At 46.2% G+C, this 27995-nt stretch overlaps 1 protein-coding gene across 1 annotated transcript; it reads right to left on the bottom strand.

Annotated features, from left to right (window-relative positions):
- Positions 1 to 4: 4 nt before the first annotated feature.
- On the bottom strand, positions 5 to 23065 carry DHX33 (DEAH-box helicase 33). Its single transcript, XM_073316027.2, has 12 exons — positions 22776 to 23065; positions 15533 to 15693; positions 13755 to 13982; positions 12774 to 12944; positions 11336 to 11521; positions 10188 to 10299; positions 9282 to 9441; positions 8257 to 8345; positions 7502 to 7629; positions 5044 to 5247; positions 4122 to 4208; positions 5 to 3458 (listed from the first exon to the last, which is right to left on the bottom strand). Exons 1-12 carry the CDS (start codon positions 22981 to 22983, stop codon positions 3150 to 3152), a joined length of 2043 nt encoding a protein of 680 aa, XP_073172128.1. The 5' UTR covers positions 22984 to 23065; the 3' UTR covers positions 5 to 3149.
- Positions 23066 to 27995: the final 4930 nt, after the last annotated feature.

Below are 27995 nucleotides of genomic sequence, written 5' to 3'. Positions count from 1 at the left end.
GCTGTCCAAATAAAGTGTGCTTTTATTCCACTTTCCCCTACAGATGCAGAGTTTCTGTATAAACACAGGAATAATTATATACAGTGCTTGATAATTCCCTGCGGTTTGTACGAGTTACAACAACTGAAGTAGCAGCATACTGTTGAAATGCCATCCAGAATTGCAGCTGGTCATACATAGAAAGGTGGCAACTTTGCCCCCAGCCCCTCAGCATGTTTCTTACCAGCAAGGATACAGTGAGAGGCACAACCAAGGGATACATTTATACATTTTCTCTAGACCCCTGTAAAAATTCAGTATCACCCTGTCTGGAAATAGATTGATAAACTTCACTATTCCTGGAAGCAGAGGGGAAGATATTCTAGGCATACTGTGTAAATGGAGTGCACCTATTTACAGTAATGCTGCTCTTAGGAACCAGTGATTTGCAGATATTTCGGAGTGTAATTCAGGTTTTAAAGAGAGGTATTTGTCATAGATTTCACTGGTGAGGACCAAGGTAGTCAGAATAATAGTAGCCTGGCGAGAAGGCATATTGCAACATACTGTGTAATTGTGAAGAATTTAACCAGAAAAAAAAAGTTCAAGATAGAAAGCATAACTTCTCCCTGTAGATCACACAGTGAAGTCAACAGCTTATCTGTTCACAAGTTTAATGGGTTTTCCAATATGATTCTATCCCTGAGCAGCACCATTAAAACATTTAAAATAAAAAGTAAAATTGATGTTTGAAAAATACAAGAGTAGACTACACCATTTTAGTCAAACTGGGATATCCCAGAGCAGCTCATGTTAACTAATCACATTCATTAATAAAAGTTTCCCATCTTCCCCTTTTAGAAATCTAATCTGTTTTAATTCATCTCATCCTAAAACTGAACAACTCAAACTGTGCAAAGAGATTTCTGCTGAAACTAGAAGTTGCTCTCCCAGAGAAATTATTTTAGAAGTAGTCATAAGGATATAATTTAAAAAATTCTTACAACTTTTCTAAGTCCCCATTCAGTCATAATAGAACAGTCCATTCCACTCATTCAAGACATTACTGGGCAAGTAATATTTGGACAATCAAGTAATTAGACTGGCTGAACCTGCCTTAGTCCCTGTATAAAACACAGGATTAAAAAATAAGATTGGTTCTTATTGCCATTTTCCTTCAGTGTAGAATCTGGCCACTAGATGCTATGATGCTGGATGAAGCCCAAAATACCGAAGACAGATGTAGCATCCTAATCAATGTTGACATGCTACAAATATCTAATGAAGGACAAAAATAATCAAGAAAAGCAGAAAAATACTGGTGTAAAACTGTAATGGGGGAAATAAATATCTGATGATTAAAGAGCTTTTGAAGGAAGTCTGACTGCAAATAACATCTTCATATTTTTTTTCTGGAAAGTTTACCACAAAATAACCAGATGAGCTATTGCGAAGGATAAGACTTATTGTGATCTGCTATCTCCAAGCAGCGAACTTGGAAGTTTTAACGTGGCCAAGGAAGGAAGGATGAACAAAAGGTGTGTGGGGACAGGCATGGTGGAGGGCAATTTCTCTGCTGCCAGAGTTCTGGGTTCAGTCTGGAACAAAGTCTTTGTTTCTGCTTTGAAATCTTTGGCTGCCATAACAAAGAAAATCTCTTCAGGCAAAGACTGGCACAAAAATTTCAGATGGCAATATACAGAAGTTAACAGTCCAAATTCAACCCCCCACACTCACGCACATACTGAGGAATAATAATGTCTCAATAGCAAAGCAGAGGAAAACACTGTACTCAGAAGACAGCTGGTTATAAAGTCAAGTGGCATTTGGAGAGAGGAGATGCATAATAGACCATTGCCAAACTCAACATCAGTTAACAGTCTGATTGGCTTCCTAAGTAAGAAGCAAAGATTTCTTTAAAGATCTGTGCTTTGTGGGAATGCTGAAAAGCAAGTATGGAAGATATTGATGATTCGTTAGACCGTCTGCCATGTAAAGAGCCTGGGATCTTTATACTTAACTTCTTTCACCATCTCAGTTGTAAATATCTGTTTTACCATGTGCGGTTTTATGACTCTTCTATGGATTACACAGTTATAAATTGCTTGAAAAATATAACGAGCCATGCCTGCCCAAGCAAGACTTAGATTTCACGATAGCTCGTTGCCAAGTAGCAGAAACATCCAACCCATAGGGGAAATGTTACCCAACTTCTTTAACAATACATACTACCTATAAGAGCTCTGCAGTGGCTGATCCTCTCCTTAGATTTAACTATTGGCACTTTGGTGTGGCCATATGGGGGCAGCCGCAGAAGTGTTTTACTTGCATGGCACCCAGTTCGTTACATAGCTACATGAAAACGAACTGGATGATGGAGACTAATTTTGTTTAAAAAGACACAGCTAGGCTGGTGATGCAGCAATGAGAAACTAACAAAGCATTTGAAAGACATGCCGGCAGTCTCTCTGCTAGCAGACCATATGGGTTACTGATCATCCTCTCTTAGTGGCACTTCACCTCTATCAGCCCCGCAAGGTTTGTCTAACAAACAGGCACAGGTGATGAAGAGCTGTCTATTCAGATAACTCTGTACTGGCTTTCAGATGGGTCAAACAAGGTGGTGAAAGTGACATCAGGCAGAAAGATGTCCGATGAGGTAAAATACATTAGCACCTCCCTCCGAAAAATGTACATTTAAAAAAGGTATTTTTGTCCTGTTAATATAATTATACATAGAGATTTAAAACTTTCTGACGATAAAACCTGCGAAGGATACAAGGGCAATTGTCAAAAAATCCCAGGTCTGCTCAGAAGAGTCCCCTTGGGGCTCTCATTGCTTCATACACAACCCCATTATACCTCTGTTTTAAAAATTGGAATCCAAAACCATCACCCCCACCCCCAAATATATACATATATATATTCACAAACATACTATATACATGTATAATGTTCCCCTTTTATCTCTTAACTGTCATAAAAGATGATTGTTCTAAGCCAGTGCAGCAACAGTGCATGAGGTATGGCTCTTGCAGAGAAGCCATTTCCTGTACAGTCCTACCGGATTGGCGAGGCAAAGCTCTACTGTTCCTGTACATTCGTTACAAAAATCTGATCCCGTGACCCTAGGAATCCCCCACAGTTAGCTCCGTGGCACCAAGGGTGGGTCAGTTCTTGGCTGCTCTTAGCTTCCTGCGGAAGTAGTCGGGTGCAGCATCACACAGCCAATCTGCATCCACCACGCACAAGTCCCTCATGTAGCACTTGTTGGTGTGAAGCAGCTCGTTGTACGTTACGCAGGCTGGCTTGCAGTGGAAGAGGACTGAGGAGGGATGGATTGCCACCAGCTGGTGGGAGTCTACGGTGGCATAGGTGCCATCCGGCTGCAACTCTGCAGTGTTCATGAAGAGGCTGTGAGCCAGGCAGCGGCGGATATTCCCCGTGTCCGATCGGGAGGACTCAATCGGTAATGATAGCTGGTTAGTAACGAGAGAGAGAGCGAGAGAGATGGCAATCCCTTGTGTGTTGTGCCCTGCAGCTCAGGATCAGATACCCTACTAACCTCACACTTGGTAAGGCAATTCACATCTTTTCATGTATTTATACCAGCTCCTGTATTTTCCACTCCATGCATCTGATGAAGTGGGTTCTAGCCCACGAAAGCTTATGCCCAAATAAATTTGTTAGTCTCTAAGGTGCCACAAAGACTCCTCGTTGTTCCTACTAACATTAAATCTCATAAAACAAGCCTGGAAGAGTCTCACGGTGGGAGTGAGACTGGAATCAGGTGGCTTCTAGCGCAACGCAAAAGCCCACATCACCTATCGCTTTCTGGCATCCCTTCCGATAACTGTGCGTGCACACATTTGAAAAGCAAATATGGTACGACCAAAAGCTCAAAAGGAATGGGAATTCCAATTCAAGCTTGGACAGCTGCCGTTGTGAGTTTGCAGGACGCTGCCCAGAGATGGGTCCAAGCTGCCCGTTAGACGAGTTAGTTTCAGTCCTACCATATTCAAACCGGGAACTGAAGGCACAGTGTTTCCCTCTGCTAGGATCTGGTAAAAGGAAGCCATTCGGGGGTAGAGGGGAGTAAAACAATGACAAGACAACTGAAGAATTTTACAGCAACTAGTTACCTTTAGGCAAATGTCCCTGAGCTGAGCTCTGACGTCTGACACCAGCGTCATGTTCCTGTTGTTCACAAAGTTCTCTTTGCACCATTCCTGCAGGAGAGCAAGTGGAAGCTAGAACAATTCACTTCTTTATCAAGGATGTTAGGGACATTGTCTTTGGATAAGATGTAAAACAGGATCCCTAAATCACATACCCATTCAAAAGAGCGCTGCTACCCTTCTGGCCTGATTCACAATATGGATAGTAACACTTGACCTAACTACAATTCCCTCCTACAGTTCCAATTAGACACAGCATTCCTCACCCACTGTCCTAAATTGTTCTGTGGGTTTGCCATGTGCCATGAAACAGCTTCTGCGCTTCTTCCCCAGAGATGGTGAAAGTGATTCCTAGAAGCATCCAGTTTGTAAATCACACTGGGAGCCCTGAGGAGGAAAGGCACACTACTACGCTGCTACTCTACGTATTTAGATATCAGACTGGAGAGTTTGATTTGTGGATTAAATCCAAATCCCATTTACAAAACTTGCAGAAAGGCCCGATCTCTTTGTCATGAGTTCTGAAATGCTGAAGAGCATTGCCAGGCATTTCCTGGTGATAGGCTGAAACACAATCCTACCCAACTGGAACAATACAAGGAGGAAAGATGACCTCGAGGTTAAGGTTCTAGCTTGGGACTCGAAGGATGGGTTCAGTTCCCAGCTCTGCTGCAGAGTTCCTGTGTGACCCTCATGAAGTCACTTATTCAGCCTGTAAAATGAGGTTAGCCCTTTCCCATCTCACAGAAGCATAGTGAGAATAAATACATTGATTAGGAGGCACTCAGATGCAAAGCGAAATGCAGATACATGGAGAGAGGTCAGATCCCAATGGACGAATTATTGTACCATCTCCAGAAGCTGGTGTGCCGCAAGCCCCACCTACCTTATTGCCGCTGACATTTTTAAAGGCTCTGTATACGTTGAGCAGGGTGAGGTGATCCCCCTCACTGGAAATGAACTTTTTGCGGACAGACTGCACTTCATCCCGCCGGGATGGGGGGTTGTAGAGGATGCTGTCCACCGAGAGCAGGGACACAATGGTCAGGATCTCCTCCGTGCAGTGGAACTTGGGGGACATGAGGATAGTCTGCAAAGCACAGAGAAAGAGCTGCTTTCAAGGGTTTCACCAGCTAGAAAGCTGGCAGATTTCAACAGCACAGTAATCTTGGTGAGTAATGTAAACTTTAGAAGATACCTTCTCTGTGTTAAACTAACTCCTGGCTCAATGGGATCAGACATAAAAGACAGGGGAACTCTGGTTTATTCTTAAAATCACAGAAGACAGAGGGAAGAGACACACTAGGGGACACAGCTTGTCCATCCTCATGCCAATGCAGTATCATGGAGGCACTGGCAATAATGATCATTAAGGATTATTCTTTAAGTCGTCCTCATCTGAATGAGCTAAACTACTCACAAACCTTGAATTACACACTTCTGCTACTTAGGCACACAGATATACACATACATGCACACTACTGGGGACAGCTGATTATTTTAAGGAAGTTTCAACATAACGTGCTCATCCGTATGAAATCTGTAAGCAAGACAAAAGGCAGCTCTTTTGGAACCTTTGGTTTCAACTCTAACTTGCCTCATTAAAATCAACTAATGCTAGAGGAAAGGAGGGGAACAAATGTCATACCTATCAACAAGAGGCACTAAAGGTGAACTCCAAACCAGTGAGCCTCACTTCAGTACCAGAGGAAATGGCTGAAGTAAACAGGATTATAAAGCATCCACTAGATGAGCAGAATATGACAGGGACAAACGAGTACAGTTTCTCTAAAGGAAAACTGTGCCTCTCTAGTCTACTAGGACTTTCAGCGCATGCAAGGCTGCAGCTACTCAGGGCCAAGTTCCACATCTACCGGATAGCAGCAGCGCTCACGGACATTAATAGGAGCTGCTGGTCAGCAAAAACTGCAGAATCAGTGCCCCCATCAGGCACTCATTCTCCTCACATGTTACTCCTCAGGGGCATTCTGCGCCAAATAATTACAAATTCTGCAAAATTCTGAAAACTGTATTTGTCAAAAAAATGTGGAAGCTCCAGCATGGAAGCAGAGGCCGCTGGCTGCACAGAGGTGGGAGATCGCTGTGCAGCTCCCCCACAGGGCACAGACTCAGCAGTGAGGCTGCACCCAACCCCAGAAACACCCCAGGGCCCTGTCCCTCCATGCCAGGGGCGAGCAAGCAGGCTCAGCAAGGCAGGATCCACGTGTGGAGAGGCTTAGTGTGGGGGGTCCAGGTGTGGGTTGAGAGGGCTCTGTATGGGGCAATCTGGGTACGAGCGGCTCAGTGGGGGATCCAGGTGTGGGGTGGAGCTTGATGCACAGGGGCTTGTTGTGGGGTTCTGGATGCAACAATAATGGGACTCTGTTAGGGGGTCCAGGTGAAGGTGGTTGGGACTCAGCAGGGCGGGTCTGGGTATGGGGTGGATAGAGCTTGGCAGTGGGGTCTGTGTGTGGGAAGCTCAGTGGGGGGGAGGGGTCCAGATGCTGGGGATCCAGGTGCAGGTGGCTCGTTGGGGTGATCTAGGTAAAGGGGGAGTGGGGCTCGTCGAGCGGGGTTTGGGTGCGGGGGGGTGAGGCTCAGCAGGAGGGTCTGGGAATGAGGAGGTTTGGATGCACGTGAGTTGGGCAGATGGGGGAGTAGCTCCCTGTACAGGGATCCCTCCCCCTGCAGCTGAGGAGCGATGGGTGCAAGAAGCGCAAGTGGGGGGCAGGGGGGAGCAGTTACACAGCTTCCTACAGCCAGGGGAGAAATCTGAGAGTGGGTCTGACATGGCCCTGGATGCCAGGCAGGGGAAGAGAAAGTCCTGTCCTCCCCAGCCCAGCCGGGACTAGCAACTGAGCCCGGCACAGGGTAGGAGCCACCAGCCGGTTCTTCCCCAGGCCCACCCTCCGCCCCACAGTGATTTACTTTGCCGCCAGCTGCCTTGGGCACCCAAAACATGCTGCTGGGGAGAATCACATGACCACTCTTGTGGCTTCCCTTTGCTTTCCCGTCAGAAAGTCATTTTTCTGCGGAGAAGCAAAGAAATTTGCGGGGGACATAAATTCTGCGCATTGGCAGTAGCACAGAATTCCCCCAGGAGTAACGTGTATTGTTAGGGATGTATCATGGTAACAGCACCTGTATGTACTTTGTCATTCCACCTCATGTGGAAATCCTACATGGAATCAGGAGGTAAATGTGGGATATTCAGTCAAAACAAACCTCTTAACTCATTATCAAATCCAAAGAAAGTCGTTTAAGGAGCTTGAGAATAAGAGACTGATAACTATGGAAAAATATATCCAGATAAAAATAAAAAGCTTATTGCCTATCATTTGTACTTTAGAGAATTTGGGCTCCAGAGGAAATGCTGCCATCTTCCTTCCCAGTGGAGTCAGAGTAACCTGATCCTCCTTCCGGTCCACAGCCCCCAGCAGATCCAGTTGCTCAATGGCTGCCTGAATGGCATCTATCAAGACAGAATGGTACAGCCAGTTGGTTTCATTGTTGGCAATATCAGCAGAGGTGAGGAGGACTCAGAGGCAGTGTCTCCGGGTCAGAATGAAGGACAACGCTGTGACTGTTATGATTAAACTGCTCGAACCTCCGGGGCTGTCCACCAGGCACATTCCAGTGACATAACACTCACAAATTATATTTTAAATAGAAGCAAAGCCAAGGTTGCCATGCCACGCCCCTGCAGGCTGCTCTCCTTCTCTAGAAGCCTCCCCCCAAGATTTCTTCAGATTCTTTGCACCTCCAGCCTACTTTTATCCCATGCTGCTCCTCACTCTGTTGAGAAGTTGAATTCCCCAGCTCCTGCCACCAGTACACCTGCTTTCACAGCCACGGTCACACCACGGTCAGTGAGCACTTAAGGGAATCCGGTCCACCCAGATGGCAGAAGATTTCAATTAGTTCACTTGTCAGCTAGCCCCATCGGGGGAGGTTGCAACAATACAGGAAGTGTTACGCTCCTTATGGTACAGACTCCCCCCCGCTCTCCATTATCGGTTCAGCCAAAAATTTTATTTTCAGACAAATTCTCAGTGACCTGTTACCCATTCCTTCCAATGCTGCCTTCACACCCACTTACCTGGGGATGGTTTCGACATAAAATCGAAGGTGAGAACGTTGGGAATTCTCAGAGCCAGGAGCTGTAGCATCACACTGGCCAGATTACACCTGCAAAGGGAGAGAAAAAAAAAAAAAAGAACAACCTCAATCACCTGCCTCCGTTGAGGCGAGTTAGGCAGACCTGCCTGCCTAACACCTCTGAAATCCTGCACACTGAGGAAGACCAGCCCAAGAGTGGCCTCCACTCTCCCCTGGCCTCAGCACTCCTGCAGAGTGGCTACTTCTTCCAGCAGCACCTCCAGTCACACAGCAGAGATGAGGAACGAGCAGCAACAGCAGCAGAGGGACCTTTACACACTCATTTTTGTCAGGAATGGGGAGAAGCATAATAAGGGAAAGGAGTATAATACAAAGGGTGGAGATCAAAGAGCAATGACCAAGGTGGAAGCTGGATGCTCCCCAGAACCTCACCCTCAGCTGATGGTATTTGGCACAGAACTTCTTGGATTCTGAGATCCCGCTGGAGCCCTCTCTCTGAGGGCTGGGCAAGGACACAACGGGTAAACCCGTCGCTTCAGCTATCCCTTGTAGCCTCATTAGCCTGCTGCCAGTTATGTCACGTGAGATGGGACAGTACAAACTTAAAAGGGATGGGGAAAAAAAGCTATGAGTCCAGACTGATGGAGGAGGGGGAATAAAATACCCTGTTCTTCTTGTTTCTGACACTTTCCTCCTGGTAATGGGGCTGCTGGTGGAGATAGAGCAAAAGCCTGAGCTCTGACAGCTCCAGGCCCCTTTCCCCCCCAGGGCCCCAAAACACACCCAACCTGTGAAAACGGAATTAACCACAACAGGAAGCCAGGAGAGACACAGTTCTGTCCCAGGCTCTGAATGCCCTTCCTCAGCCAAGGCTGTTCATGGGGCTCCATATCCATTCACAGTGCTCACAGGCCTGCCTTCAGAGTCACAGATTCCAGCTATGTAACAAGGTCTGGCTAAGGGAGGGCAAGGCTGTGTGTTAGGGGAAGTGGATTCTGTTCTCACCTCTGTATCTCAGGTATCGTCATTTTATCAAACTTCTGAAACTCATCCTCTGTGTAGAGCCGGTAACAGATTCCACTATCCTCTCGTCCCGCTCGCCCTGTTCGCTGCCATGCCTGGGCCTTTGACACCCGTTGCACAGCCAATACCTCCAGTCCACTCTCTGGGAAAGGAAAAGAGTCCACATTAGTGAATATTCACACATGCGGGGCTTTGGAAATGCAGCTAGTGCAAATTCACACAGTGGCTGAGTACTGATCCTGGGGGAAGAAAGAGAGCACCACCGACTGAAACAATACCACTTAAAGGCAGTCTCCCATCAAAACACTAACCAGGCCTATTCTTGCTTAGCATACAAGACCTGAAGACAGCTACATGGTGCTGCATCCACTTGGTGACATTTCACAGCTCCAGGGGTATGTTTACACTGCACATAGACATCCACCGCTGGCCCATACCAACTGACTCGGGCTAAGAGGCTATTTAGGGTGTAGATGTTCTGGCTCAGGCTGCAGCCTGAACTCTGGGACCCTTCCACGTTACCCAGACATTTACACTGCAATAAACAGCCCAGCAGCCTGAGTCAGCTGGCAGGGGCCAGCCACCGGTTTTTAACTGTGGTGTAGACATACCCCGGGAGGCCCGGTAGAATTCCACACTTAGCTGACTCTCCCCACAAATGGATAGCCCTGTATACACCTTATCCCAGGATCAGATGAGCACTGGGGAAGAAAGCACATTCAGCTGACGGGAAGAGCACAAACACACACACACAAAACGCCTGAAATTTGATGTGTTAGAGAGTGGGGCAGAGGGGTATTTTAAATCAGCTGCTGCCAGGGTTTAGTGCCTCAACGTACTTATCAAGAATTAAAAATTATTTCCATATCACTCATCTCAACTCCTCACCAGGGCTGAACTTCTTTGCTTTAACCATGCCTGTGTCCACAACGTATTTTATTCCTGCAATGGTGATGGAGGTTTCTGCAATGTTGGTTGAAAGGATCACTTTGCGATAGCCCTAGGAGGAAGAGCAAACAAAAGAATACCATCTAGCTCTTATCTAATGCTTTGCAGCAGCACATCTCAAAGAGCTTTACAAAGGAGGTCAGTATCATTATCCCCATTTTACAGATGGGGAAACAGAGGCAGCAGTGACTTTGCCCAAGGTCACCCAGCAGGCCAGTGACAGAGTCAGGAATAGAATTCACGATCTCCCAAGTGCCAGTCCAGGGCTGTATCCAGTAGGGCACACTTGCAGGAGACCCAGCTCCCACTTTCCCACCTCAGTGTCCCAAGATTCACACATCCATATTGATGTGCTTTGACTTGGTTACACGTTAGACTACTGTGTCAGTATGACCAGCTTGTATGGCGAAATTAAAACTCTAGCTACTGGGCAGATTTCTAAAAGAAAGGAACGTTGCAATCAAAAACAATTAGTCAAATCAAATACAAGACCCCCAAAAGGCTGTTTGCAGTGTAGACTTTAAACCTTTTTAGTTTTGCTTCTGGTGCAAGGCATGAGATTAGGACGACCTGAGTTCCTATTTATCCACTGACTAGGAACACCACAGGCTGAAGCAATGTAAGTTCCTCTGTGCACATACACACAGCGCTGCCAAGTCTGCTACGCCCTCGAGATTAATCTTCTTGGAATTTCAGTATGACCTGGAGACTGCCCAGTGAGGCTGGCCACCTGGAATGGTGCTTTCTGTGACGAGGCTCTTAGTCCACAAGGATCCTTACAGAGCACATTCCAAAAGCTCTGCATCTCATTACCAAGCCTTTGGGCCCTCATTCCGCTACCTTTTCTGTATCCAGGGCAATTATTCCTCTACTGGTGCTAATGTTGAGGAGAGACTCATAGAGGTGACACCCCACGTATCGCACTGAAAACATGTACCCTCCTGTCTCCAGGCAGTAGTCAGCCATGGTTATAAATGAGGATTGCTTTTAACCCACGAGACGTGCAGCCCTTCCTGTGCACCTGTGCAGGGAAACAGACAGTGATGTGGATGCATCAGCTCCCCCAGATGTCCCCCAGCCTGGTTTACCTTTGGTGCGGCCTGAAAGACTCGGAGCTGCTGCGAGTATGGCAGCGAAGCATAGAGGGGCATCACCACCATCTGGGGGCAGCCATCGGGAAGGTGCTTGGCGATGTCTCGGCAAGTTTTGGTCATCGCTTCGATCTCTTCCTGACCAGTTAGAAACACTAGGATGTCCTGAGAAGAAGGTGCTTCCTTGGGGGTTGGGGATTTAGAAACGAGTGTAAGCTAGTGGGGGGAAGAAGACTCAAGCAGAAATAAAACAGCAGTTATCAGTGGCAGCAAATCTTCTGAGCTCTCCTAGCAACAGCAGAAGAGATGGAGCAGCTGGGGAGCAAAGCTGAATGTGTGCATACGGAGCAAGGTGCTGAGCACCCCCAGCTCCCACTGGATTCACTGAGCCGGAAGGGGGCTCAGCACTTTGTAGGACTCAGTTTGTCACCAAGATGGGGAAAAAAAAAACAACCCTAGAGAAACAGATGTTTCTACTTTATTCAGCAACTTTCCAGTACAGCTGGCCAGAAATCACATGAAAACCCGAAGAAAAACAGTTGGGAAAGCGAGGCTGCATATTTTCCTTAGCAGTCTCCTTTCATCTCCAGACTAGAGTTCAATTCCTACAAACACAGCAACAATAAGTATTTTCATAGCAGCAGAGCCAGGACATTACTGGTTTATTTAACAGCTTTCCACCAATCACTCTCCTTAAAAGCCACTGAATACATACAGCTCCAAAAGCACCATGTCACTGTGTGCTCCAATGCAGAGGAGACACGCTGGATATATTTCCAAAGACGGGCACCACAGGCACCTCCTTCAAAAACTCAGGACTAACCATTTGGCAGTTTCTCGTTGAAACACTTAGTGCTAGTCATAAAGTATTGATGAGCTTTTAATTCATTAGATTTCCATTTTCTCTATAGTTTATCTTAGCAACTACATTAGGGAGGCGATCTTAATGGTAATCGAAGATTGGCATTTTTTCATTTTGGTGCCCTTTGTGGATTCCACAATTCTGTAAGTAACGGGGTACAAATAAATTATTCCCTAGAGTGCAATATTTTCAGTAATGGGAGCCCTCATCTAACTCAGTCACACCATCAGCATCATCTACCCGAGAAGCAGATTTTAAGAATATAGGGCCAGCTGGCCCACAGTGAAGTATGAAAGCTAGAGATGAGAATGCAACAGCATACAGAACAATCTCAGAGTTTTACTAACGATACAAGCTGCAATTTCAGGCCATGGGATATTTGAGATCATGAATCTAGCCAAAGTCTTACATTAATATAGCTCATTCAGACTTCAGGGGTGACACTAAAAGAATCCTCAATGCTTGTAGCATGACAGGGAAACTAGCACTTGGATCTGAACAGGCAGAACGGTAACAGATGAAATATCCATCGCATTGCAGGAGCAATGCTTGCTCCCAACACACCCATGGTACCTGATGGATTTGGAAGACCGACACCAGAGCTGCTTGGAGGTAATCACTCTGAGGCTGTTTGGTGTAAAAGATCTGGATTGGATGTTGCCGACCTTCTAGATAGAGGACTGGGGCTCCGTTGAAGTACTGAGAGAACTGGTCTACATCCATAGTAGCTGACATGATCACCACCTACAAAATGGGAGCAAGGCAGGTGCTATCAATGGGACTCAAGTGTGAGACGTTTGCCAACAGGCCTACAAAACCCAGCCTCCTTAGACTGCTAGGATGAACACCCAAACCAGCAAAAGGTTAGAAAGGCATTTAGTGCAGAAGAGAGCTACGTTTTTTTCTTCCGGGCCTTCATGTCTACAGCCATCCACTCCCACTATGTGACACCCCACCATGTGTTATACACATATCGCCCCATACGCTACAGAGTGAGTGGAGAAGTGAGCTGAAAGGTTTCCAGACATTTACTAAAAACAACTATGCCCGGTTAGAACATTCAGACTTAAGAGATGGCTTTCAAGAAAGGGAATGTGTCCAAGCTAGAAAAGTCAAACATGCCGAGGACCCCACCCTTAGGGTGGGTCTTCACAGCACAGTTAGCTTGTGTGTTACTCCAAACTCAACTCCTGTCCACACACAAAAAAATCTCTAGCTCGCATTAAGTGATGCTTTAAACTAGCTGGTGGGGGTGGGCTGACGCTCGAGTGCTGTTGAAGCTGCAGCTAGTAATGCAGTGGGGATGCAGCAGCTGGAAGCAGAACACAGCAGCAGCAAATCCAATTACTCTGTTGCTAACCAAATCACTCTGCGTCACTCCAGTGTTCTTCTGAAGTTACTGGAGCTAGGCTCTCTCTAGTGCACTAACTGGAGTGTATCTAACTGAAGCTAACCATTTCAGTGTAGAACTGCCCTTAGAGGCGTGGAAGAACCCCCACTCTCCATCAACATATTGCATTCTGCTTGGGGGCCAGGTGGAGAATCTGCACTCACTTTGAGGGGGAATTTGCCCAAATCCTTCCGTTTCTTTAGCGCTGCTTTCACCACCCCAAAGAGCACATCTGTGTGTATTGTCCTCTCGTGAGCTTCGTCTAGAAGGACGACACTGTATTTGCGCAGCAGGGGATCGCCAATGGCTTCGCGGAGAAGCATCCCATCCGTTAGGAACTTGATTCGCGTCTCTTCTGAGGTGAAATCTTCAAAGCGCACTGTGTAGCCGACCTAAGGAAACAGTCATGCAGGACAAGGCACAGACACCAAATCACGTATATTTATAACAGCTGTGATTCACACTAAAGGATCCCAAAGCATCCAGACTATCCTTACAGGCATCCCTTCACCCATATCCAGTTAGAACTGCAAGTGCAATTTAAGGAGGCTGCATGTATTTACATTCTGTGGGTCACAGGCCCCAAGATTCTAACCTACCCCAAAGAGAGCTGCCAAAATCTTAGCATAATCACTATTTTCTGGCACTGACGGAGGAAGTTCACCCCGAAAAAAACCTGAGGAATTCACTGTAAAATTTAATAAACACGCAAGATATAACCCCCTTTCCCAGAAGCCAGTGAACTGGATCACAAGAAATTAAAGTCAAGTGAAGGTCATACACTGCCCACAATTTACATGCACAACTCCCATCAACATCAACTCCAGTTTCACCATGGATTAAGTGCTGGATGTGGCCATTTGTACATATCACAGGTGTCATGAGCCTAACCCAAACTAAAACCAGTTCTAGAGGACACAGCAGATGCGGCTGATGCAGAGGCTCTGGCAGACACCATGCACAATGATTTTCCTGTCCAGGAACACCTCATCCAAAGGGCTACATGTGGATTATTATAAACGGCTACTCTCAAATTAACAGTGAATTAGCAGTTTGGAGCCCTCATACCCAAAGGCAGGAGAGCATATTGCAGAGGTGCCTAGTCCTAGGAAGGGTAAAGGCTGCCAGGTTTGTGCAGGGCTTCTCGGTCACCAATGCAAAAAGCAAAGGGTCACATGCTCCCTAACAAGATGGGTCGTAACTGGGAAAAGGCAGCATGAGGAGCAGCAACAAAAGCCAAGCCGTGCTTTAAAACAAAGTTGTGGAGAGGGTGGGAGGAGAGAGGAATAATCCATTTAGATGCAGACTTAATTTTTAAAATACCGAACAAGATGATACACTCCAACCCTAAGTGCATCCTATGAGAGAAACCAAAAGGATTTGATCAGTTCTAAAAAGCCACCCAAAACCCCAACATTTGGCCCTCAGAATACCGAAAAGGCCGTGAATACACTTCTGTGCGTGTTTAAACGTTCAGTAAACAAAAGACACTACCATCCTTGCTGGAAGCCACTGCCTATTCCTGAAACACTTCGTTAAAGGGCCGATCTTGTATATATATTTTTCCATTCTCCCTCATAGCAACTGCAGCAAGTTCCCAAGAGTCACAGCTCTGCGCATGCCCTAGCTTGTTGCTATCACCTATAATCAGTGCTGGAACAGGGGGGATATGGCAAGCTGATTTTTTATTCATTAGCCAGCATCTTTTTAAATAAAAGCAACATAACTGGCCCCTACCTGGCGAGAGAAAAGCCACGCAATGGCTCAGCCACTTGGCTGGATGCAAGAGACAGTGTTTTTATTATTGTATCCTATTAAATGTAGACAGCACTTTATCCCTTGTGGTTCTAGGATCCATGCAACTGCTCTGACCACCTGCTGTCCTCACCTACCCAACACGACCATGCATCTCAACCGCTTTATTTGAGGCCACCTTACGTACCAGTTTCCCCAGCTCTGTTTTCTTCTCATCCGAAACTCTAGTAGCTAAGGATATAGCAGCTACTCTACGAGGCTGGGTCACCGCAATGATGCCTTGGCGGCCGATTCCTGCTTCATAGAGGTATTGTGGGATCTGAGTCGTCTTCCCTGAGCCTGTTTCCCCTATACAGCAACAAATGGAACAGACATTTGCATCTCTAATGAGAGGCTCTCAAGCCATTTTGCAAACATTTGTTAATTAAGTCTCATCCCTCCGTGAGGCAGGTGTTGTTCCCATTCTGCCAATGGGAAAGCTGAGGAAGAAAGAATTAGGGTGATTTAACCTATGGGAACAGAACCCAAGTACCCCTGCTCTAACCACTAGATACACCACTTCACTTGATAACGCTCATCTCATTCCCCATGGTTGGTCCCTGGTACAGAATTTTAAAGGCAAACCACAAGTAAATAGAAGCAGAGTTCTGTATGCTACAGAAGAGCTCCCAAGAACACTCAGCACAGCACAAAGCCTACGATTATTCCTTTTTAGGTTCCCCCAGCATCACACCGCACTCAGACCCCTAGATGGATCACACCTTCCTAGGAAGCCCCTGCCGGAGCATGGAGCTGGCTCGTGAGGCTCAGATAAGTGGTTTCTTTTCAGTATATATGGCACTAGTACGTGGCCTGCGTTTTAAAGCTTTTGAAGTTATGCTCCCATAAAATCCTGGGAGCAAGAGACTGAAGAGACCCATTCAGTGATCCAGTCCACCTCCCTGCCACTGCAGGACTGGCTCCTACAATAGGCTTCTTAGTGTTTTGTGCAGTTTAGTCTTAAAAATTCCAGATAACAGAGCTTCCACAATCTGCCAGGGGTGACTATTCGCAGTTGGAACTGTCAGTTTTCTCTGATATTCAGCCTAGGAATTTCCTGTCTTAATTTCTTCCCACTATTTCTAGTTATATGTCCACCTACCACACCAAATAATTCCTCTCCATTGGCTTATGCCCCAACTTAATCGTTGCTGGGCAAGTACTTCTGAAGTAGATGGATTTTTGTTTTGCTTGCAATTCATATTTAGCAAACAAGAACACTGGGCCAAGAAACTGAGACACACAGACAGGAGCTGTTCTTTCAGCACCACACAGAGGGCTACCCAAAAATGCCATCCCTTTAACCCACCCACGCTCCCAATTCTGCCACTACACAGTCAGCTGTAATGAAAGTGGCAACCATCGCTTACTTCATAGGGCACAATCAGTCTTATGAACCAGAAACATAGGACAGTGATAAAAACAGGGCTTTGTACTAGCACTGAGTTACTGGATCTGCTTGTACCTATTACAGCACCGACGACAAAATGCTTTCATTGCTTGGGACAGATACAAGTTGGAACCAGGCACAATGCTTCAGAGAACATGAATTTGGAACTATTTCAAGTCTCAGGAGCAACAAAGAGCAGGAAACTAACATTAATGCCAATTTCATTCCCCTGCAATTTTATTGGTTCTTATGAGTCTGTTTTTAGTACCTTTATTTGGGGGAAAATACTTTTAAATTCAAACGAAGAACAATAAGGTAATTCGTAGCGCTTCAGCTTTCTAGTGGCCACCAACAGGGATTCCTCCTCACAAAGGACTCTGAACATGTTACAGGTGCATGGGGGGGAGGGGCGTATTCTTCTTGACTCTTGTAAAACACTGACAGTAGAGAATAGGACACCTTTCATGAGAACCACGTAGCTTCCAATACACCAGGGCCTGAACCAAATATATCCCTTCTTTAGGGAGCGGAAAAAACTGGAGGAGACACCCCCAGCTCTGCAGCCTCCTCACCTATTAGGTCTTGGCCGCTGTTGAGTCTGGTATGGTTTCAACCAGCACACAGTGCTAGTTTGTGCTGTACCCCTATGTTCACCCCTTTTACAAGACTATGATAAATTTCGTATAAAAGTATATCTTGTGAGATGTCATTTGAAAACTGATAATTTACTGATCATTATTGTCCTGATAAAATATGTGTGGCAACATTGTATGTAAAGTTACAAGATTCTACTGTATGATGTTACTGGGGCTTTGTCTACACTGCCAATTGAACAACAGTGCTTAAGAAAGCCTCCCCCCCCCCCCGAAAGACAAAAGTTTTGCAGCAGCAAGTTGCAGTGTAAATGGCTCGTTATCAGCAGGAGCACTCTCCTGTCAACAATGCAAACTCCGCTGTAGTGGGTGGAAGTATTTTGTTGGCAAAAGTGCCAACAAACAGCGTTTACACTGCCCAACTTTTAGCAACACGGCTGTGTCGCTAAAAGCTGTGTAGTGGACAAAGCCTAAGAGAGATTCAACACCTGGAGAGCAGTCAAACTAGTTCTCCAGAAACAAAAGACTAGCCAATACCTCAGCCAGGTGTCAACAAGTTCACATAAGCCATCACCTGGTTAAGTGGTCATTCCTTGGCATGAAAGAGGGCGTGGGGAAAAATAATCTACATCCAGACAAAGATATATCTTGGGGTTTCTTTCCATCCACACAGACTTTCTGTCTCCTGAACCTTAGCTGGAGATGACTCACAAAGAAGAGAAGAACTGCAAGAAAGTAGAGTAGATGTCCCATGTTCTCTCTTCTTTCTCTCTATCCACATCACCTCAAGAACAAAGGAAGAAACATTGGACTTGGGGAGAGACCCTGACTGAAAGAAATTCAGCCAATAAGACTGTGGTGAGAAAGACCTTTGTTTTGAATTCACTTAGCTTATTAAGTTAGGCATTAGTTGTGTTTTACTTTTACTTTTTTTTCTTGTAACCAGTTCTGACATTTAGTTTTCTGTAGTTAATAAACTTGTTTCACGGACTATGTATAAGCTTGTATCACCTGGTGAGATAAGAGAGTAGACTGTGTCTATGCTGTGTAAATTTTTGTGATGATTTTGCAAGGACATCTATCTAAGATGACAGAACCACCAAAATGGCTTTTTAAAAACAAATTTTCAAATATTTACTACTTGCCCCTGACATTCTGATTATTATTTGTATTGCAGTAGCACCAGGAGCCCCAGTCATGGTCCAGGATCCCACTGTGCTAGGCACTGTACAAACACACACTGAACAGAGATGGTCCTTGCCCCAAAGAACTTCCAACTAACTAATGACTTCCACCTCCTGCCCCTTTCCCAAGATACTCACGGAGGAGGATGCTCTCACTTCAGTCAAAGTCACCATTAAGAGATCATTTTTGTTCAGCCATGCTACTGCAGCAGTATTACTATCCTAAGGAAGGCTGGTTGACATGAAAAGCCCACATCCACTAACTATGTAATTAGTGGCCATAAAGAATATGATGCCGCGCTGCCAGAGAAAACTCTTTTGCAATGTAATTCTTCACGAAGAGCGGTGACTAGAAATGCACATATTGAGGGGCTCGCATCATGTGTATTCTGCACTAAAACCACATCTCTGCAGAGATATGTCCTCTATTTTCTTTTTCATGGTTACACTTTGACACATGCAACAGGGCTCAGAAGTCAGCAGGGTGAGGGCAATGTGGGAGCGGAGGAAAGGAAGAAGGAATCAGAAGAATGACAAGAAGTTCAGAAGTAACATGATTGTGTGATACGATTGTGATTCCTAGACGGATGGGAAGTAGAAAGCCAAATGTAAGCTGCCCAGCTACAGACTGGGGCAGAGGGAGCAACTATTTACCACACTCCGCAGCTGCAGAACCTTCAAGTGGCATATTGTAATACATATTTAGCAAGTGATAATGCAAACCATACAACTACTGAAGGGAAATGAGAAAAGTACTGTGCATTCCTTGACTAGAAAATTATTGTGGTCAACACTTTTTTGAAGTGTTCGCTGATTGCATGTGTGAAATTTGAGGCACTTCATGCCTAATTTTAACAAGTGCTGAGCCCCCATATTTCCAGCTGGAGTCAATGGGATCTGCGACTCTTCAGCTCTTAAAAGTCACACATAAGGTGTCTCAAGCTGGGCTTATAAAAACAGAGGAATCATTAGTGAACACTTCTGAAAATTCAACTAAGAAGGTGCTTTTACCTAGGGAACAGATGGTTTTTACATTTTTGGATTTTTTTGGCCGGGGCGGGATGGGGTGGAACGATAGGATCATAGAAATGCAGGACTGGAAGGAACCTCATGAGGCCACCTAGGTCAGTTCCCTGCACTGAGGTAGGATTAAGTATTATCTAGACCATCCTGACAGGTGTTTGTTTAACCCATTCTTAAAAACCTCCAGTGACAGAGATTCCACAGCCTCCCTAGGTAATCTGTTCCAGTGTTTAACTACCTTTACAGTTACGAAGTTTTCCCTAATGTCTAATTAAAGATCTACTTGGCTGCAATTTAAACCTATTACTTCTTGTCCAGTCCTCAGTGGTTAAGGAGAACAATTTATTATGCTCTTCTGTATAACAACCCTTTACATACTTGAAGGCTTATTAGGTCCCCTCTCAGTCTTCTCTTCTCCAGACTAAACAAACCCAATTTTTTCAGTCTTTCCTCACAGGTCATGTTTTCTAGACCTTTAATCATTTTTGTTGCTCCCCTCTGGACTTTCTCCAGTTTGTCCATATCTTTCCCTAAGTATGGTGCCCAGAACTGGACACACTACTCCAGTTGAGATCTTATCAGTGCGGAGTAGAATAGAAGAACTGCTTATCAACATTCCTGCTAATACAGAGATGGGCAAACTACAGCCCGCAGGCCTGTCCTGCCCAGCCTTTCAGCAACTCCCAGGGGAGGCTACCCCCAGCCCCTCCTCCGCTGTCTCCCCTCCTCTGCAGCCACGAGGGCAGCGCTCTGAGCGGCGGGGTTGCGCACTCCTGCAGGACAGCGCGGCAGCTTGTCTGGCTCTGGCCAGACATGCTGCTCTGAGCAGCATGGTAAGGGGGCTGGGGGGCTGGATTAAGGGGCAGGGGGTTCCAGGGGGCAGTCAGGGGACTGGGAGCAAGGGGCGGTTGGATGGGGCAGAGGTTTGGGGGGGGTGCAGTCAGGGGACGTGGAACGGCCAGGGGGTTGGATAAGCGTGGGAGTCCCGGGGGGGCCTGTCAGGGGGCGGGGGTGTGGATAGGGGACTGGGAGCAGGGGGGCTGGATAGGCATGGGAGTCCCTGGGAGCCTGTCAGGGGCGGGAGTGTGGATAGGGGACAAGGAGTAGGGGATGGGGCCCTGGGGGGCAGTTAGAGGCGGAGAGTGCCGGGAGGGGGCAGTCAGGGGACAAGGAGCAGGGGGGGTTGGATGGGTCAGGGGTTCTGAGGAGGGCAGCTAGGTAGCAGGAAGTGGGAGGGGTCAGATAGGGGGCGGGGGCCAGGCTGTTTGGGGAGGCACAGCCTTCCCTACCTGGCCCTCCATACAGTTTTGCAACCCCAATGTGGCCCTTGGGCCAAAAAGTTTGCCCACCCCTTTGCTAATACATCCCAGAATGATGTTTGCTTTTGTTTTTGCAACAGTATTACATTGTTGATTCATATTTAGTGTGTGACCCACTATAGCTCCCACACCCTTTTTCTGCAGTATTCCTTCCCAGGCAGTCATTTCCCATTGTGTATCTGTGCAGCTGATTATTCCTACGTGTAGTACTTTGCATTTCTCCTTATTGAAATTTCATCCTGTTTATTTTAGACTATTTCTCCAGTTTGTTAACATCATTTTGAATTCTAATCCTGTGGTCCAAAGCACTTGCAACCCCTTCCAGCTTGGTACTGTCCGCAAACTTTTTAAGTGTCATCTCTATGCCACTGTCCAAATCATTTATGAAGATACTGAATAGAACCAGATCTAGGACAGATCCCTGTCCACCCAATATGCCCTTCCAGCTTGACTGTGAACCATTATAACTACTCTTTGAGTAGTACGAAAGCGATTAAGGGAGGGATAGTAAGCAGCAATAAAATTCCTGGCTTTCCCCATACAATTAAGTCACTGCAAGTCTTAACTGGGAATCTTGGGTGCTTGGCTGTTCCAAGCCTCATGAAAAGTAGGGAGAACTGCCCTGGACTTGTTAGTGCTGTGCCTTTCCTGGGGTTTGTGTCCAGCATTCATGCTGGCGGCTACAGCATCAGATCTGGCTCACAACTGCCTATGCCCTGGCCTCCAATATCCGTTTATTTCAATGGTAAATATATCTTCACTTCAATTAAAAAAAAAAACACTCAAAGTCAGACACCATATATTATGAACAAACAATCTGTTTGAACAAACTACTAAGGGCACATTGTACCTAATTACTAACAACATTTTAGATTAAAGCTTTTCACTATATGTCATACATTCATGTGGTTCTCCATCTGAAAAATGAATAAGACTGTAAACTCTCTGGGAAAAGGACTGTCTTTTACTCTGTCTATTACAATGGAGCTTCATATATAGTGGGGCCTCTGGGCATTCCCATGACACAATCAGCTTCACTTCCCAGCACAGAAAGTTTGGGTTATGAACACTGTAGGGAAATGTTTGTTTGGACACAGCAGTTTCTTTTGGAATTGAAGAAAGAATCCACATAGACTTTGTAAATACTTAATTATATCTTTCTAAAGTACTAATATGACCCACATCACCACAGTATCTGAACATCTCACAATCTCCAGTGTGTTTATCCTTGAAGCATTCCCGTGATGCTGGGCATTGCTATTTACTCCATTTTTACATGGGGGAAACTGAGGCACGGAGGAAGTAAGCGATTAGCCCCAGGTCACATAGGAAACAGAGCTGGGAAATTGAACCCAGAACTCTCAAGTCCTAGGCTAGTGCCCTCACTACTGTCCTGCTCTGCTACACAAAGCTAAACTATGGGCCAATCTCGACTCCCCCACACCCCTTTTCACTCACCCAATGTCTCAGCGATAGCTGTGGGACCAGACTCCCCGGCGGAGGAGGAACAAGTTACTTATCTGTCCTGGGAGGAAGAGAACTGTCTGCCCCTGTCTGTGTGTGGCGGTGGGAGAGCGAGAGATAGGGCTACTCCATGGGGCTCGCTGGCCCACGAGCCTTCCTGGCAGGCGAGGGTGGCACGAAGGGCTCCTCCTGCCAGGGGAATGGGATGCTGAGTGCGCCCTGGGAGACAGCCGGGGGGTAGGGAAAGCCCAGCGGAGGAGGAAGTAGGCAGAACCCCCTGGTCGAGTGGGGACTGCGGGGGGCTCCCAGCCCCGGGCCGAGCGGGGGGGGGGTCTCTCCCCGCCCGTGGGACGCAGGGGGCAGCGGGTCTCGCCCAGTCCTGCCCCCAGGGAAGAGGTCGCTCCCGGCCCGCGCTCACCGATGAGGATGGCGCTCTCCAGGCTCCGGAGCTGGCTGAGCAGCGGCCCCCGTGCCTGGAAGATGGGCAGGCTCCTGCGCTGCGTCTCCCCGGCGCTGGGAGCCAGCGGCGGGCGCTTGGCTCCGGGCGGCGCCAGCAGCATGGCTCTGCGGGGAGCGGGCGCCAGCTTCACTCTCTTGGCCGGGGGCAGCTCGCCGCCCTGAGGCATCGCCCCCGGGCCGGGGCCGCGGCCGGGCCGGGATCAGCTCGCACCGGAGGACATGCGGCCGCCCCGCCCCCCGCCCACGTGCTACCGCTGCAGGCCGCGCACAGGGATTACCGCCCGGCTCCGCGACAACCCCCCCCCCCGGGACTACAACTCCCAGCCTGCCCCGCTCCCGCGGCCTGCGCCCCACTAGCCCAGAGCGGGGCAGGCTGGGAGCTGTAGTCCCCACAGCCCACAAGTGGAGCATGCTGTACGGTGGGCCTGGCCCGGGGACCTTACCCTGGCTCCGCTGGTTAGGGGCTGTCCATACGTTACATAAGGTATCAGGGGGTGGATCCTTAATTGTGGTAGTTGTGTCACTCTTACAAGGAGTGGGGAGGTCTTGAAAAAAATCACCAAAAATGTAATTTATGGACAACCCCTTACTCTACCCTCTCTTCCCACCAGGCTGCCAGCTACTTGTTAATAAAAGTGTGAGAATGTGTGTGCAGAACACACAGACACAGGTAAAGATTCACCTGTGTGCACCGCACCTTTGCTATCTCAACTTTATACTGATAAAAGCCTATGCCTATGGATGGTTTTAAGGCTTCTAACATAACCCATAATAGGACATCCACTTACCCAGCCTGTTGCCACACCCACAGGCATATTCAGGTGGTGTTCAGCATCTTGTCTTCAACCACCTGAGGAGTGCAAGAAGGAAAAGTGCATGGAGACCGAGCACTGGGGAGTGTGTGCTCAAGCCTTCAACCATACAAGGGATGATGGAAAAGGGGACAACAGGGGGCACTGGGGAAATCAGAGCTTTCCAGCACAAAAGAAAGAGGGTGGGGTAGGTGGAAAGAGGACAGAGATCTAAGCTTAGGAGTCAAAATGAAGACGATCTGAAATCTTGGATTAGAAAAGATATACAGATATACAGATGAAAAATGTGCCAAGCAGTTCCAAATGGCTCCCAGGCCTAGAGTTTCTGCTGGTGTCCCTCCACAGAGGGCATTTGACAGTCCATGGTCACCACATTCAAAAATACACTGAAAAGTGGATCAAACATACAAACATTTACCAAAGAAACAGGCTTTAAATGTCCCTTTTAAATACTGTTTCTGCCCTTTTATGCTACCCACTGTTATGCTGAGAGATACTGGTAGCAATCACAAACCTCTTTGAAACTGGGTATGAATGTACCCTGCAATTAACGTAATAGTCAGGATGAGTTGATCAACACCCCCAGCATCCCCTCTCCCCAAGACAAAGGAAGGGTTATGAACCCACACAAGGGTTTTGGATTGTGTGAGTGAAGGGTTTTTTTTTGGCTATTATTTGTTTTTTCTCAGGGGGTGAGGTAGAACAGAACAGAGAGGCAGAGGCAAAAAGTGAGGAAGCCAAGCAGTAGCTTGTGAGCACAATGAGACCATGGAAAAAGCTAGAGAGAGCTTTTGGGTCTGGTGCTGGCTAAAGAGGCTCCAAGCTGTAAGCTAAGAAACTGCCCTTTTTTGGTTTTGATTGCTCCTGCATTTGGAGCAGCAGGACTTTGTACCTTTCCTGATAAATAAACAAGACCGCAAAGAAAATGGCAGACTCTTATCAATTTCTGCTTCCAACTGGAACATCCCCAGGGCCCTGAAATTTGACTTGCCGCTTTTCAAACTCAGTGGCTACAGTACCATTCTTTGGGAACATTTCTATCAGAAGTCCTCAGGAGACCAGGCCCAGGGCTAACACTTCTTTTCTCTGTTCTGATGGAAGGTCCAACTGAAATGTGGAAATTTCTATCTCCTTTCTCCAGAGAGGGAAGAAGGCAAAAGACAGTGAATTTAACGGCAAGGACAGAGTCACCTAGCCTAATGGAAATAAGGTCGCCCTGTTAAATATCTCAATACTAGCAGTATCATCTTCTGCAGTTCACTTCCCCTTCGAATTGACTAATTACTTTCTTAAAGAATAGTGTCACACGGCATGGGGGAATGGGCAGTTTATTTTTATTTTTAAAAGTGTACAAGCAGCAGCTAAAGCATAAGAATTCTGGAGTCCTATTTCTGAGTTTTAGGCCCAAATATAACATGACATATGGGCAAATTATGTGTCCCCTCTCTCCATTATTGGGCAGTCACCACAGAATTACAGCACTGGAAGGGAATTCGAGAAGTCTTCTAATCCAGTCCCCTGCACTCAAGGTAGGACTAAGTGTTATTTAGACCACCCCTGACAGGTGTTTGTCTCACCCGCTCTTAAAAATCTACAGTGACAGAGAATCCACAACGTCCCTAGGCAATTTATTCCAGTGCTTAACTACCCTAATAGGTAGGAAGCTTTTCCTAATGCCCACCCTAAACCACCCTTCCTGCAATTTGAGTCCATTGCTTCTTGGCCTAGCCTGAGAGATTAATGAGAACAATTTTTCTCTCTCTTCCTTGCAAAAAGCTTTTACGTACTTATGTTATCATGTCCCCCCAAAGTCTTCTCTTCTCCAGACTAAACAAACTCAGTTTTTTCAATCTTCCCTCATAGGTCATGTTTTCTAACCCTCAAATCAGTCCACAGAAGAGCAAAACAAATTTCTCCAATTTGTCCACATCTTTCCTGAAATGTGGCACCCAGAACTGAACACAATACTCCAGTTGAGGCCTAATCAGCGTGGCGTAGAATAGAAGAATTACTTCCTGTGTCTTGCTTACTTGCTTGCTACCATGCTTCCCAACAAACCACAGCAAATAAGCTTACCTAGCTGCACTGAAAGAATACAAAAATAACAAGCTGTTTTAGAAAAATACTCCAACTTCAGTTTGGGATAATGCTGACTTTGGAATCTGAAGGTAGGAGAGTCTCAACCAAAGCTACCATTTTAGAATCATAAATGAAACACCTGAAAATAACTATGGCTGGTTCCTTATCAGTAGCCACCACACCATCTCCTACACCATTTGTGTAATGAATATTTACTTCAATAAAGTGTGAGTGCCTGAGGTTTCAAAGAGATGAAGCTTAAGAGAGTTTAAGAGACAGCTTTCCAAACTAAAGTATAATACAAAGGCTCTGATGTGGAACAATCACTATCATGCATTGGGAATCTAATTTGGCTAAGCAAGTGTTTTCTGTAGTGGTTCTTGCTACTATTAAATATTTTATGCATGCAATTTATGAAGTACAATAATTTTCTTCATTTAAACTTTGACAAGAGGTTCAGAGGATGAGCAGCTTTGTTTTTAGACTATGACCAAAATTCTTCACACATTTGTTAAACACTTAGCCGGCCTATAAAATGTCTTAGGAACATGCAATCTGTCTCATCACCTGTAGCCACCCACCCTCCTTGAATGATCTTCAAGGAAAGAAGAATGCTGTAGAAAGTGCTGTTGGCCATTTGACACACAGCACTCTCACCAATAGTACAGGATGGTGTTTGGGGAAGCAGTGTTCACTTACAGTCATTAAAGACCGCTTGGCATTTTCCTACAAGAGTAAGGTTATTATATGTTTGGATAACTGCATTCCACCTTCATAAAATTTTACTGCCTCTTAAAGTGGTTGTATGTCCTGTCATAAACTGTTGTTTACAGTTTCTCATCACTATTATTAGCGGCTAGAACCGATGGAAGTGATAGAGGTAGTTCAGCCTTTGGTGAAATTTAAAAGACTAGCAGTCGTTTCAAGCCATGTACGTACCTAAGACAGACACAAAAAAGGGGGCTTCTTCCTATTTTTAGTTCAACACATGATTTGTCTCTCTCTAAAGTATATGGTTATTATATGACTACAACGGGGAACACTGACCATTTGAAGCCAGAGAGGGAAGTTTGGGAAGCCAGGCTACCCTGTTCCAGGAGTCCCAGAGCAGACAAAGGCCAAGGGAACAGCAGAGGCAGAGGCTGGAAGAAACAGGTGGTCCCAGAATAATAGTGTTGGGAAGAAACCAGAACCAGGAGCCTTGTAGTGTAGAGTGGGATGAGGCATGGCTTCCTTACCCCCCCACCCATCCAGGACAAATTCTGGGAAGGAGAGCAGCATATAATCTATGTCTTCCCTCACATGGATGTAAAAAAGCTTAAAGAGATTTAAAAGAAATGCCAGAAAAGAGCGCAACAAGTAAACAGAGCTAGGAAGCAACAGGCAATGAAAAGCCATTTTATACTATAATAAGCCAGCAGCTGTCTCTCTAGCCGCATAACTCAGGCAAGCAGTCTCCTCCTATACTTCCTATTTCTTTATGATAGGCACATCTCAATATACCCCAAGCAGATTTACTTCAACATCTTCTTTAATGGAGCAGTAGGCCCATCAGCCACTGATCTGGCCTGCAGCTTGCTGGTACTTAGCCTGACAAGCCTGCCTCCCCTTTATGTTAAGTGAAGGCAGGGGTCTGGGTGGCAGAAGATGGAACTCACTGCCCTGAAATGTCATCAGCTGCATAAAAATCTATGGTCTGGAGATTAAGGAACTGGTTTTGCTCCCCAGCAACATAAGTGGCTTCAATTGCAAACAGTCCAAGTTTCTGAAAGTATTAAAATATGGGAAGATGCAAGGCATAAAGATTAGACAGCATCTGAAGACAGCTACATCATGAGGTATTTCAGGATAGCCTATATGTCATTCCCTCATCTTATTTTTTGATGATGCCTCTAGCACCACACTTCTATTAATATGCTCTTTAAAACTTGACTTTGAGTACAAATTTACAGGCAATAACTGGAAAAAGCAGCAAGCAGTTTCAATAGACTAGCCTGGGTCTGATCCTTATGAATGCATGCATATGCTTCTTGTTACAGAGGGGAGAAACAGACCTCCCTTTAACAGCCAGATTTCGGTCCTCGCTACAGAATTGTCCTTTAGCACCAACCCCTGCCTGCTAACAGTCCACCTTCAGATTAACAAGAGTCTCTATTAAAAAAAAAAAATAAGGAAAATGACTCTAATCAAATTGCGCCTCCCCAACCCCCCAAGTTAGACCCCAATACGTTCTTGCCTCTGAAAAGGATAAAAGTAGGATTTAAAACACAGGCCAAGCCATTTTCTAG

This window comes from Lepidochelys kempii, chromosome 17 (genome assembly GCF_965140285.1).
Source record: "Lepidochelys kempii isolate rLepKem1 chromosome 17, rLepKem1.hap1, whole genome shotgun sequence".
Taxonomy (NCBI): Eukaryota; Metazoa; Chordata; order Testudines; family Cheloniidae; genus Lepidochelys; species Lepidochelys kempii.
The sequence above is the reverse complement of the archived record's forward strand: the minus strand, read 5'-3'. Positions and strand labels throughout refer to the sequence as shown.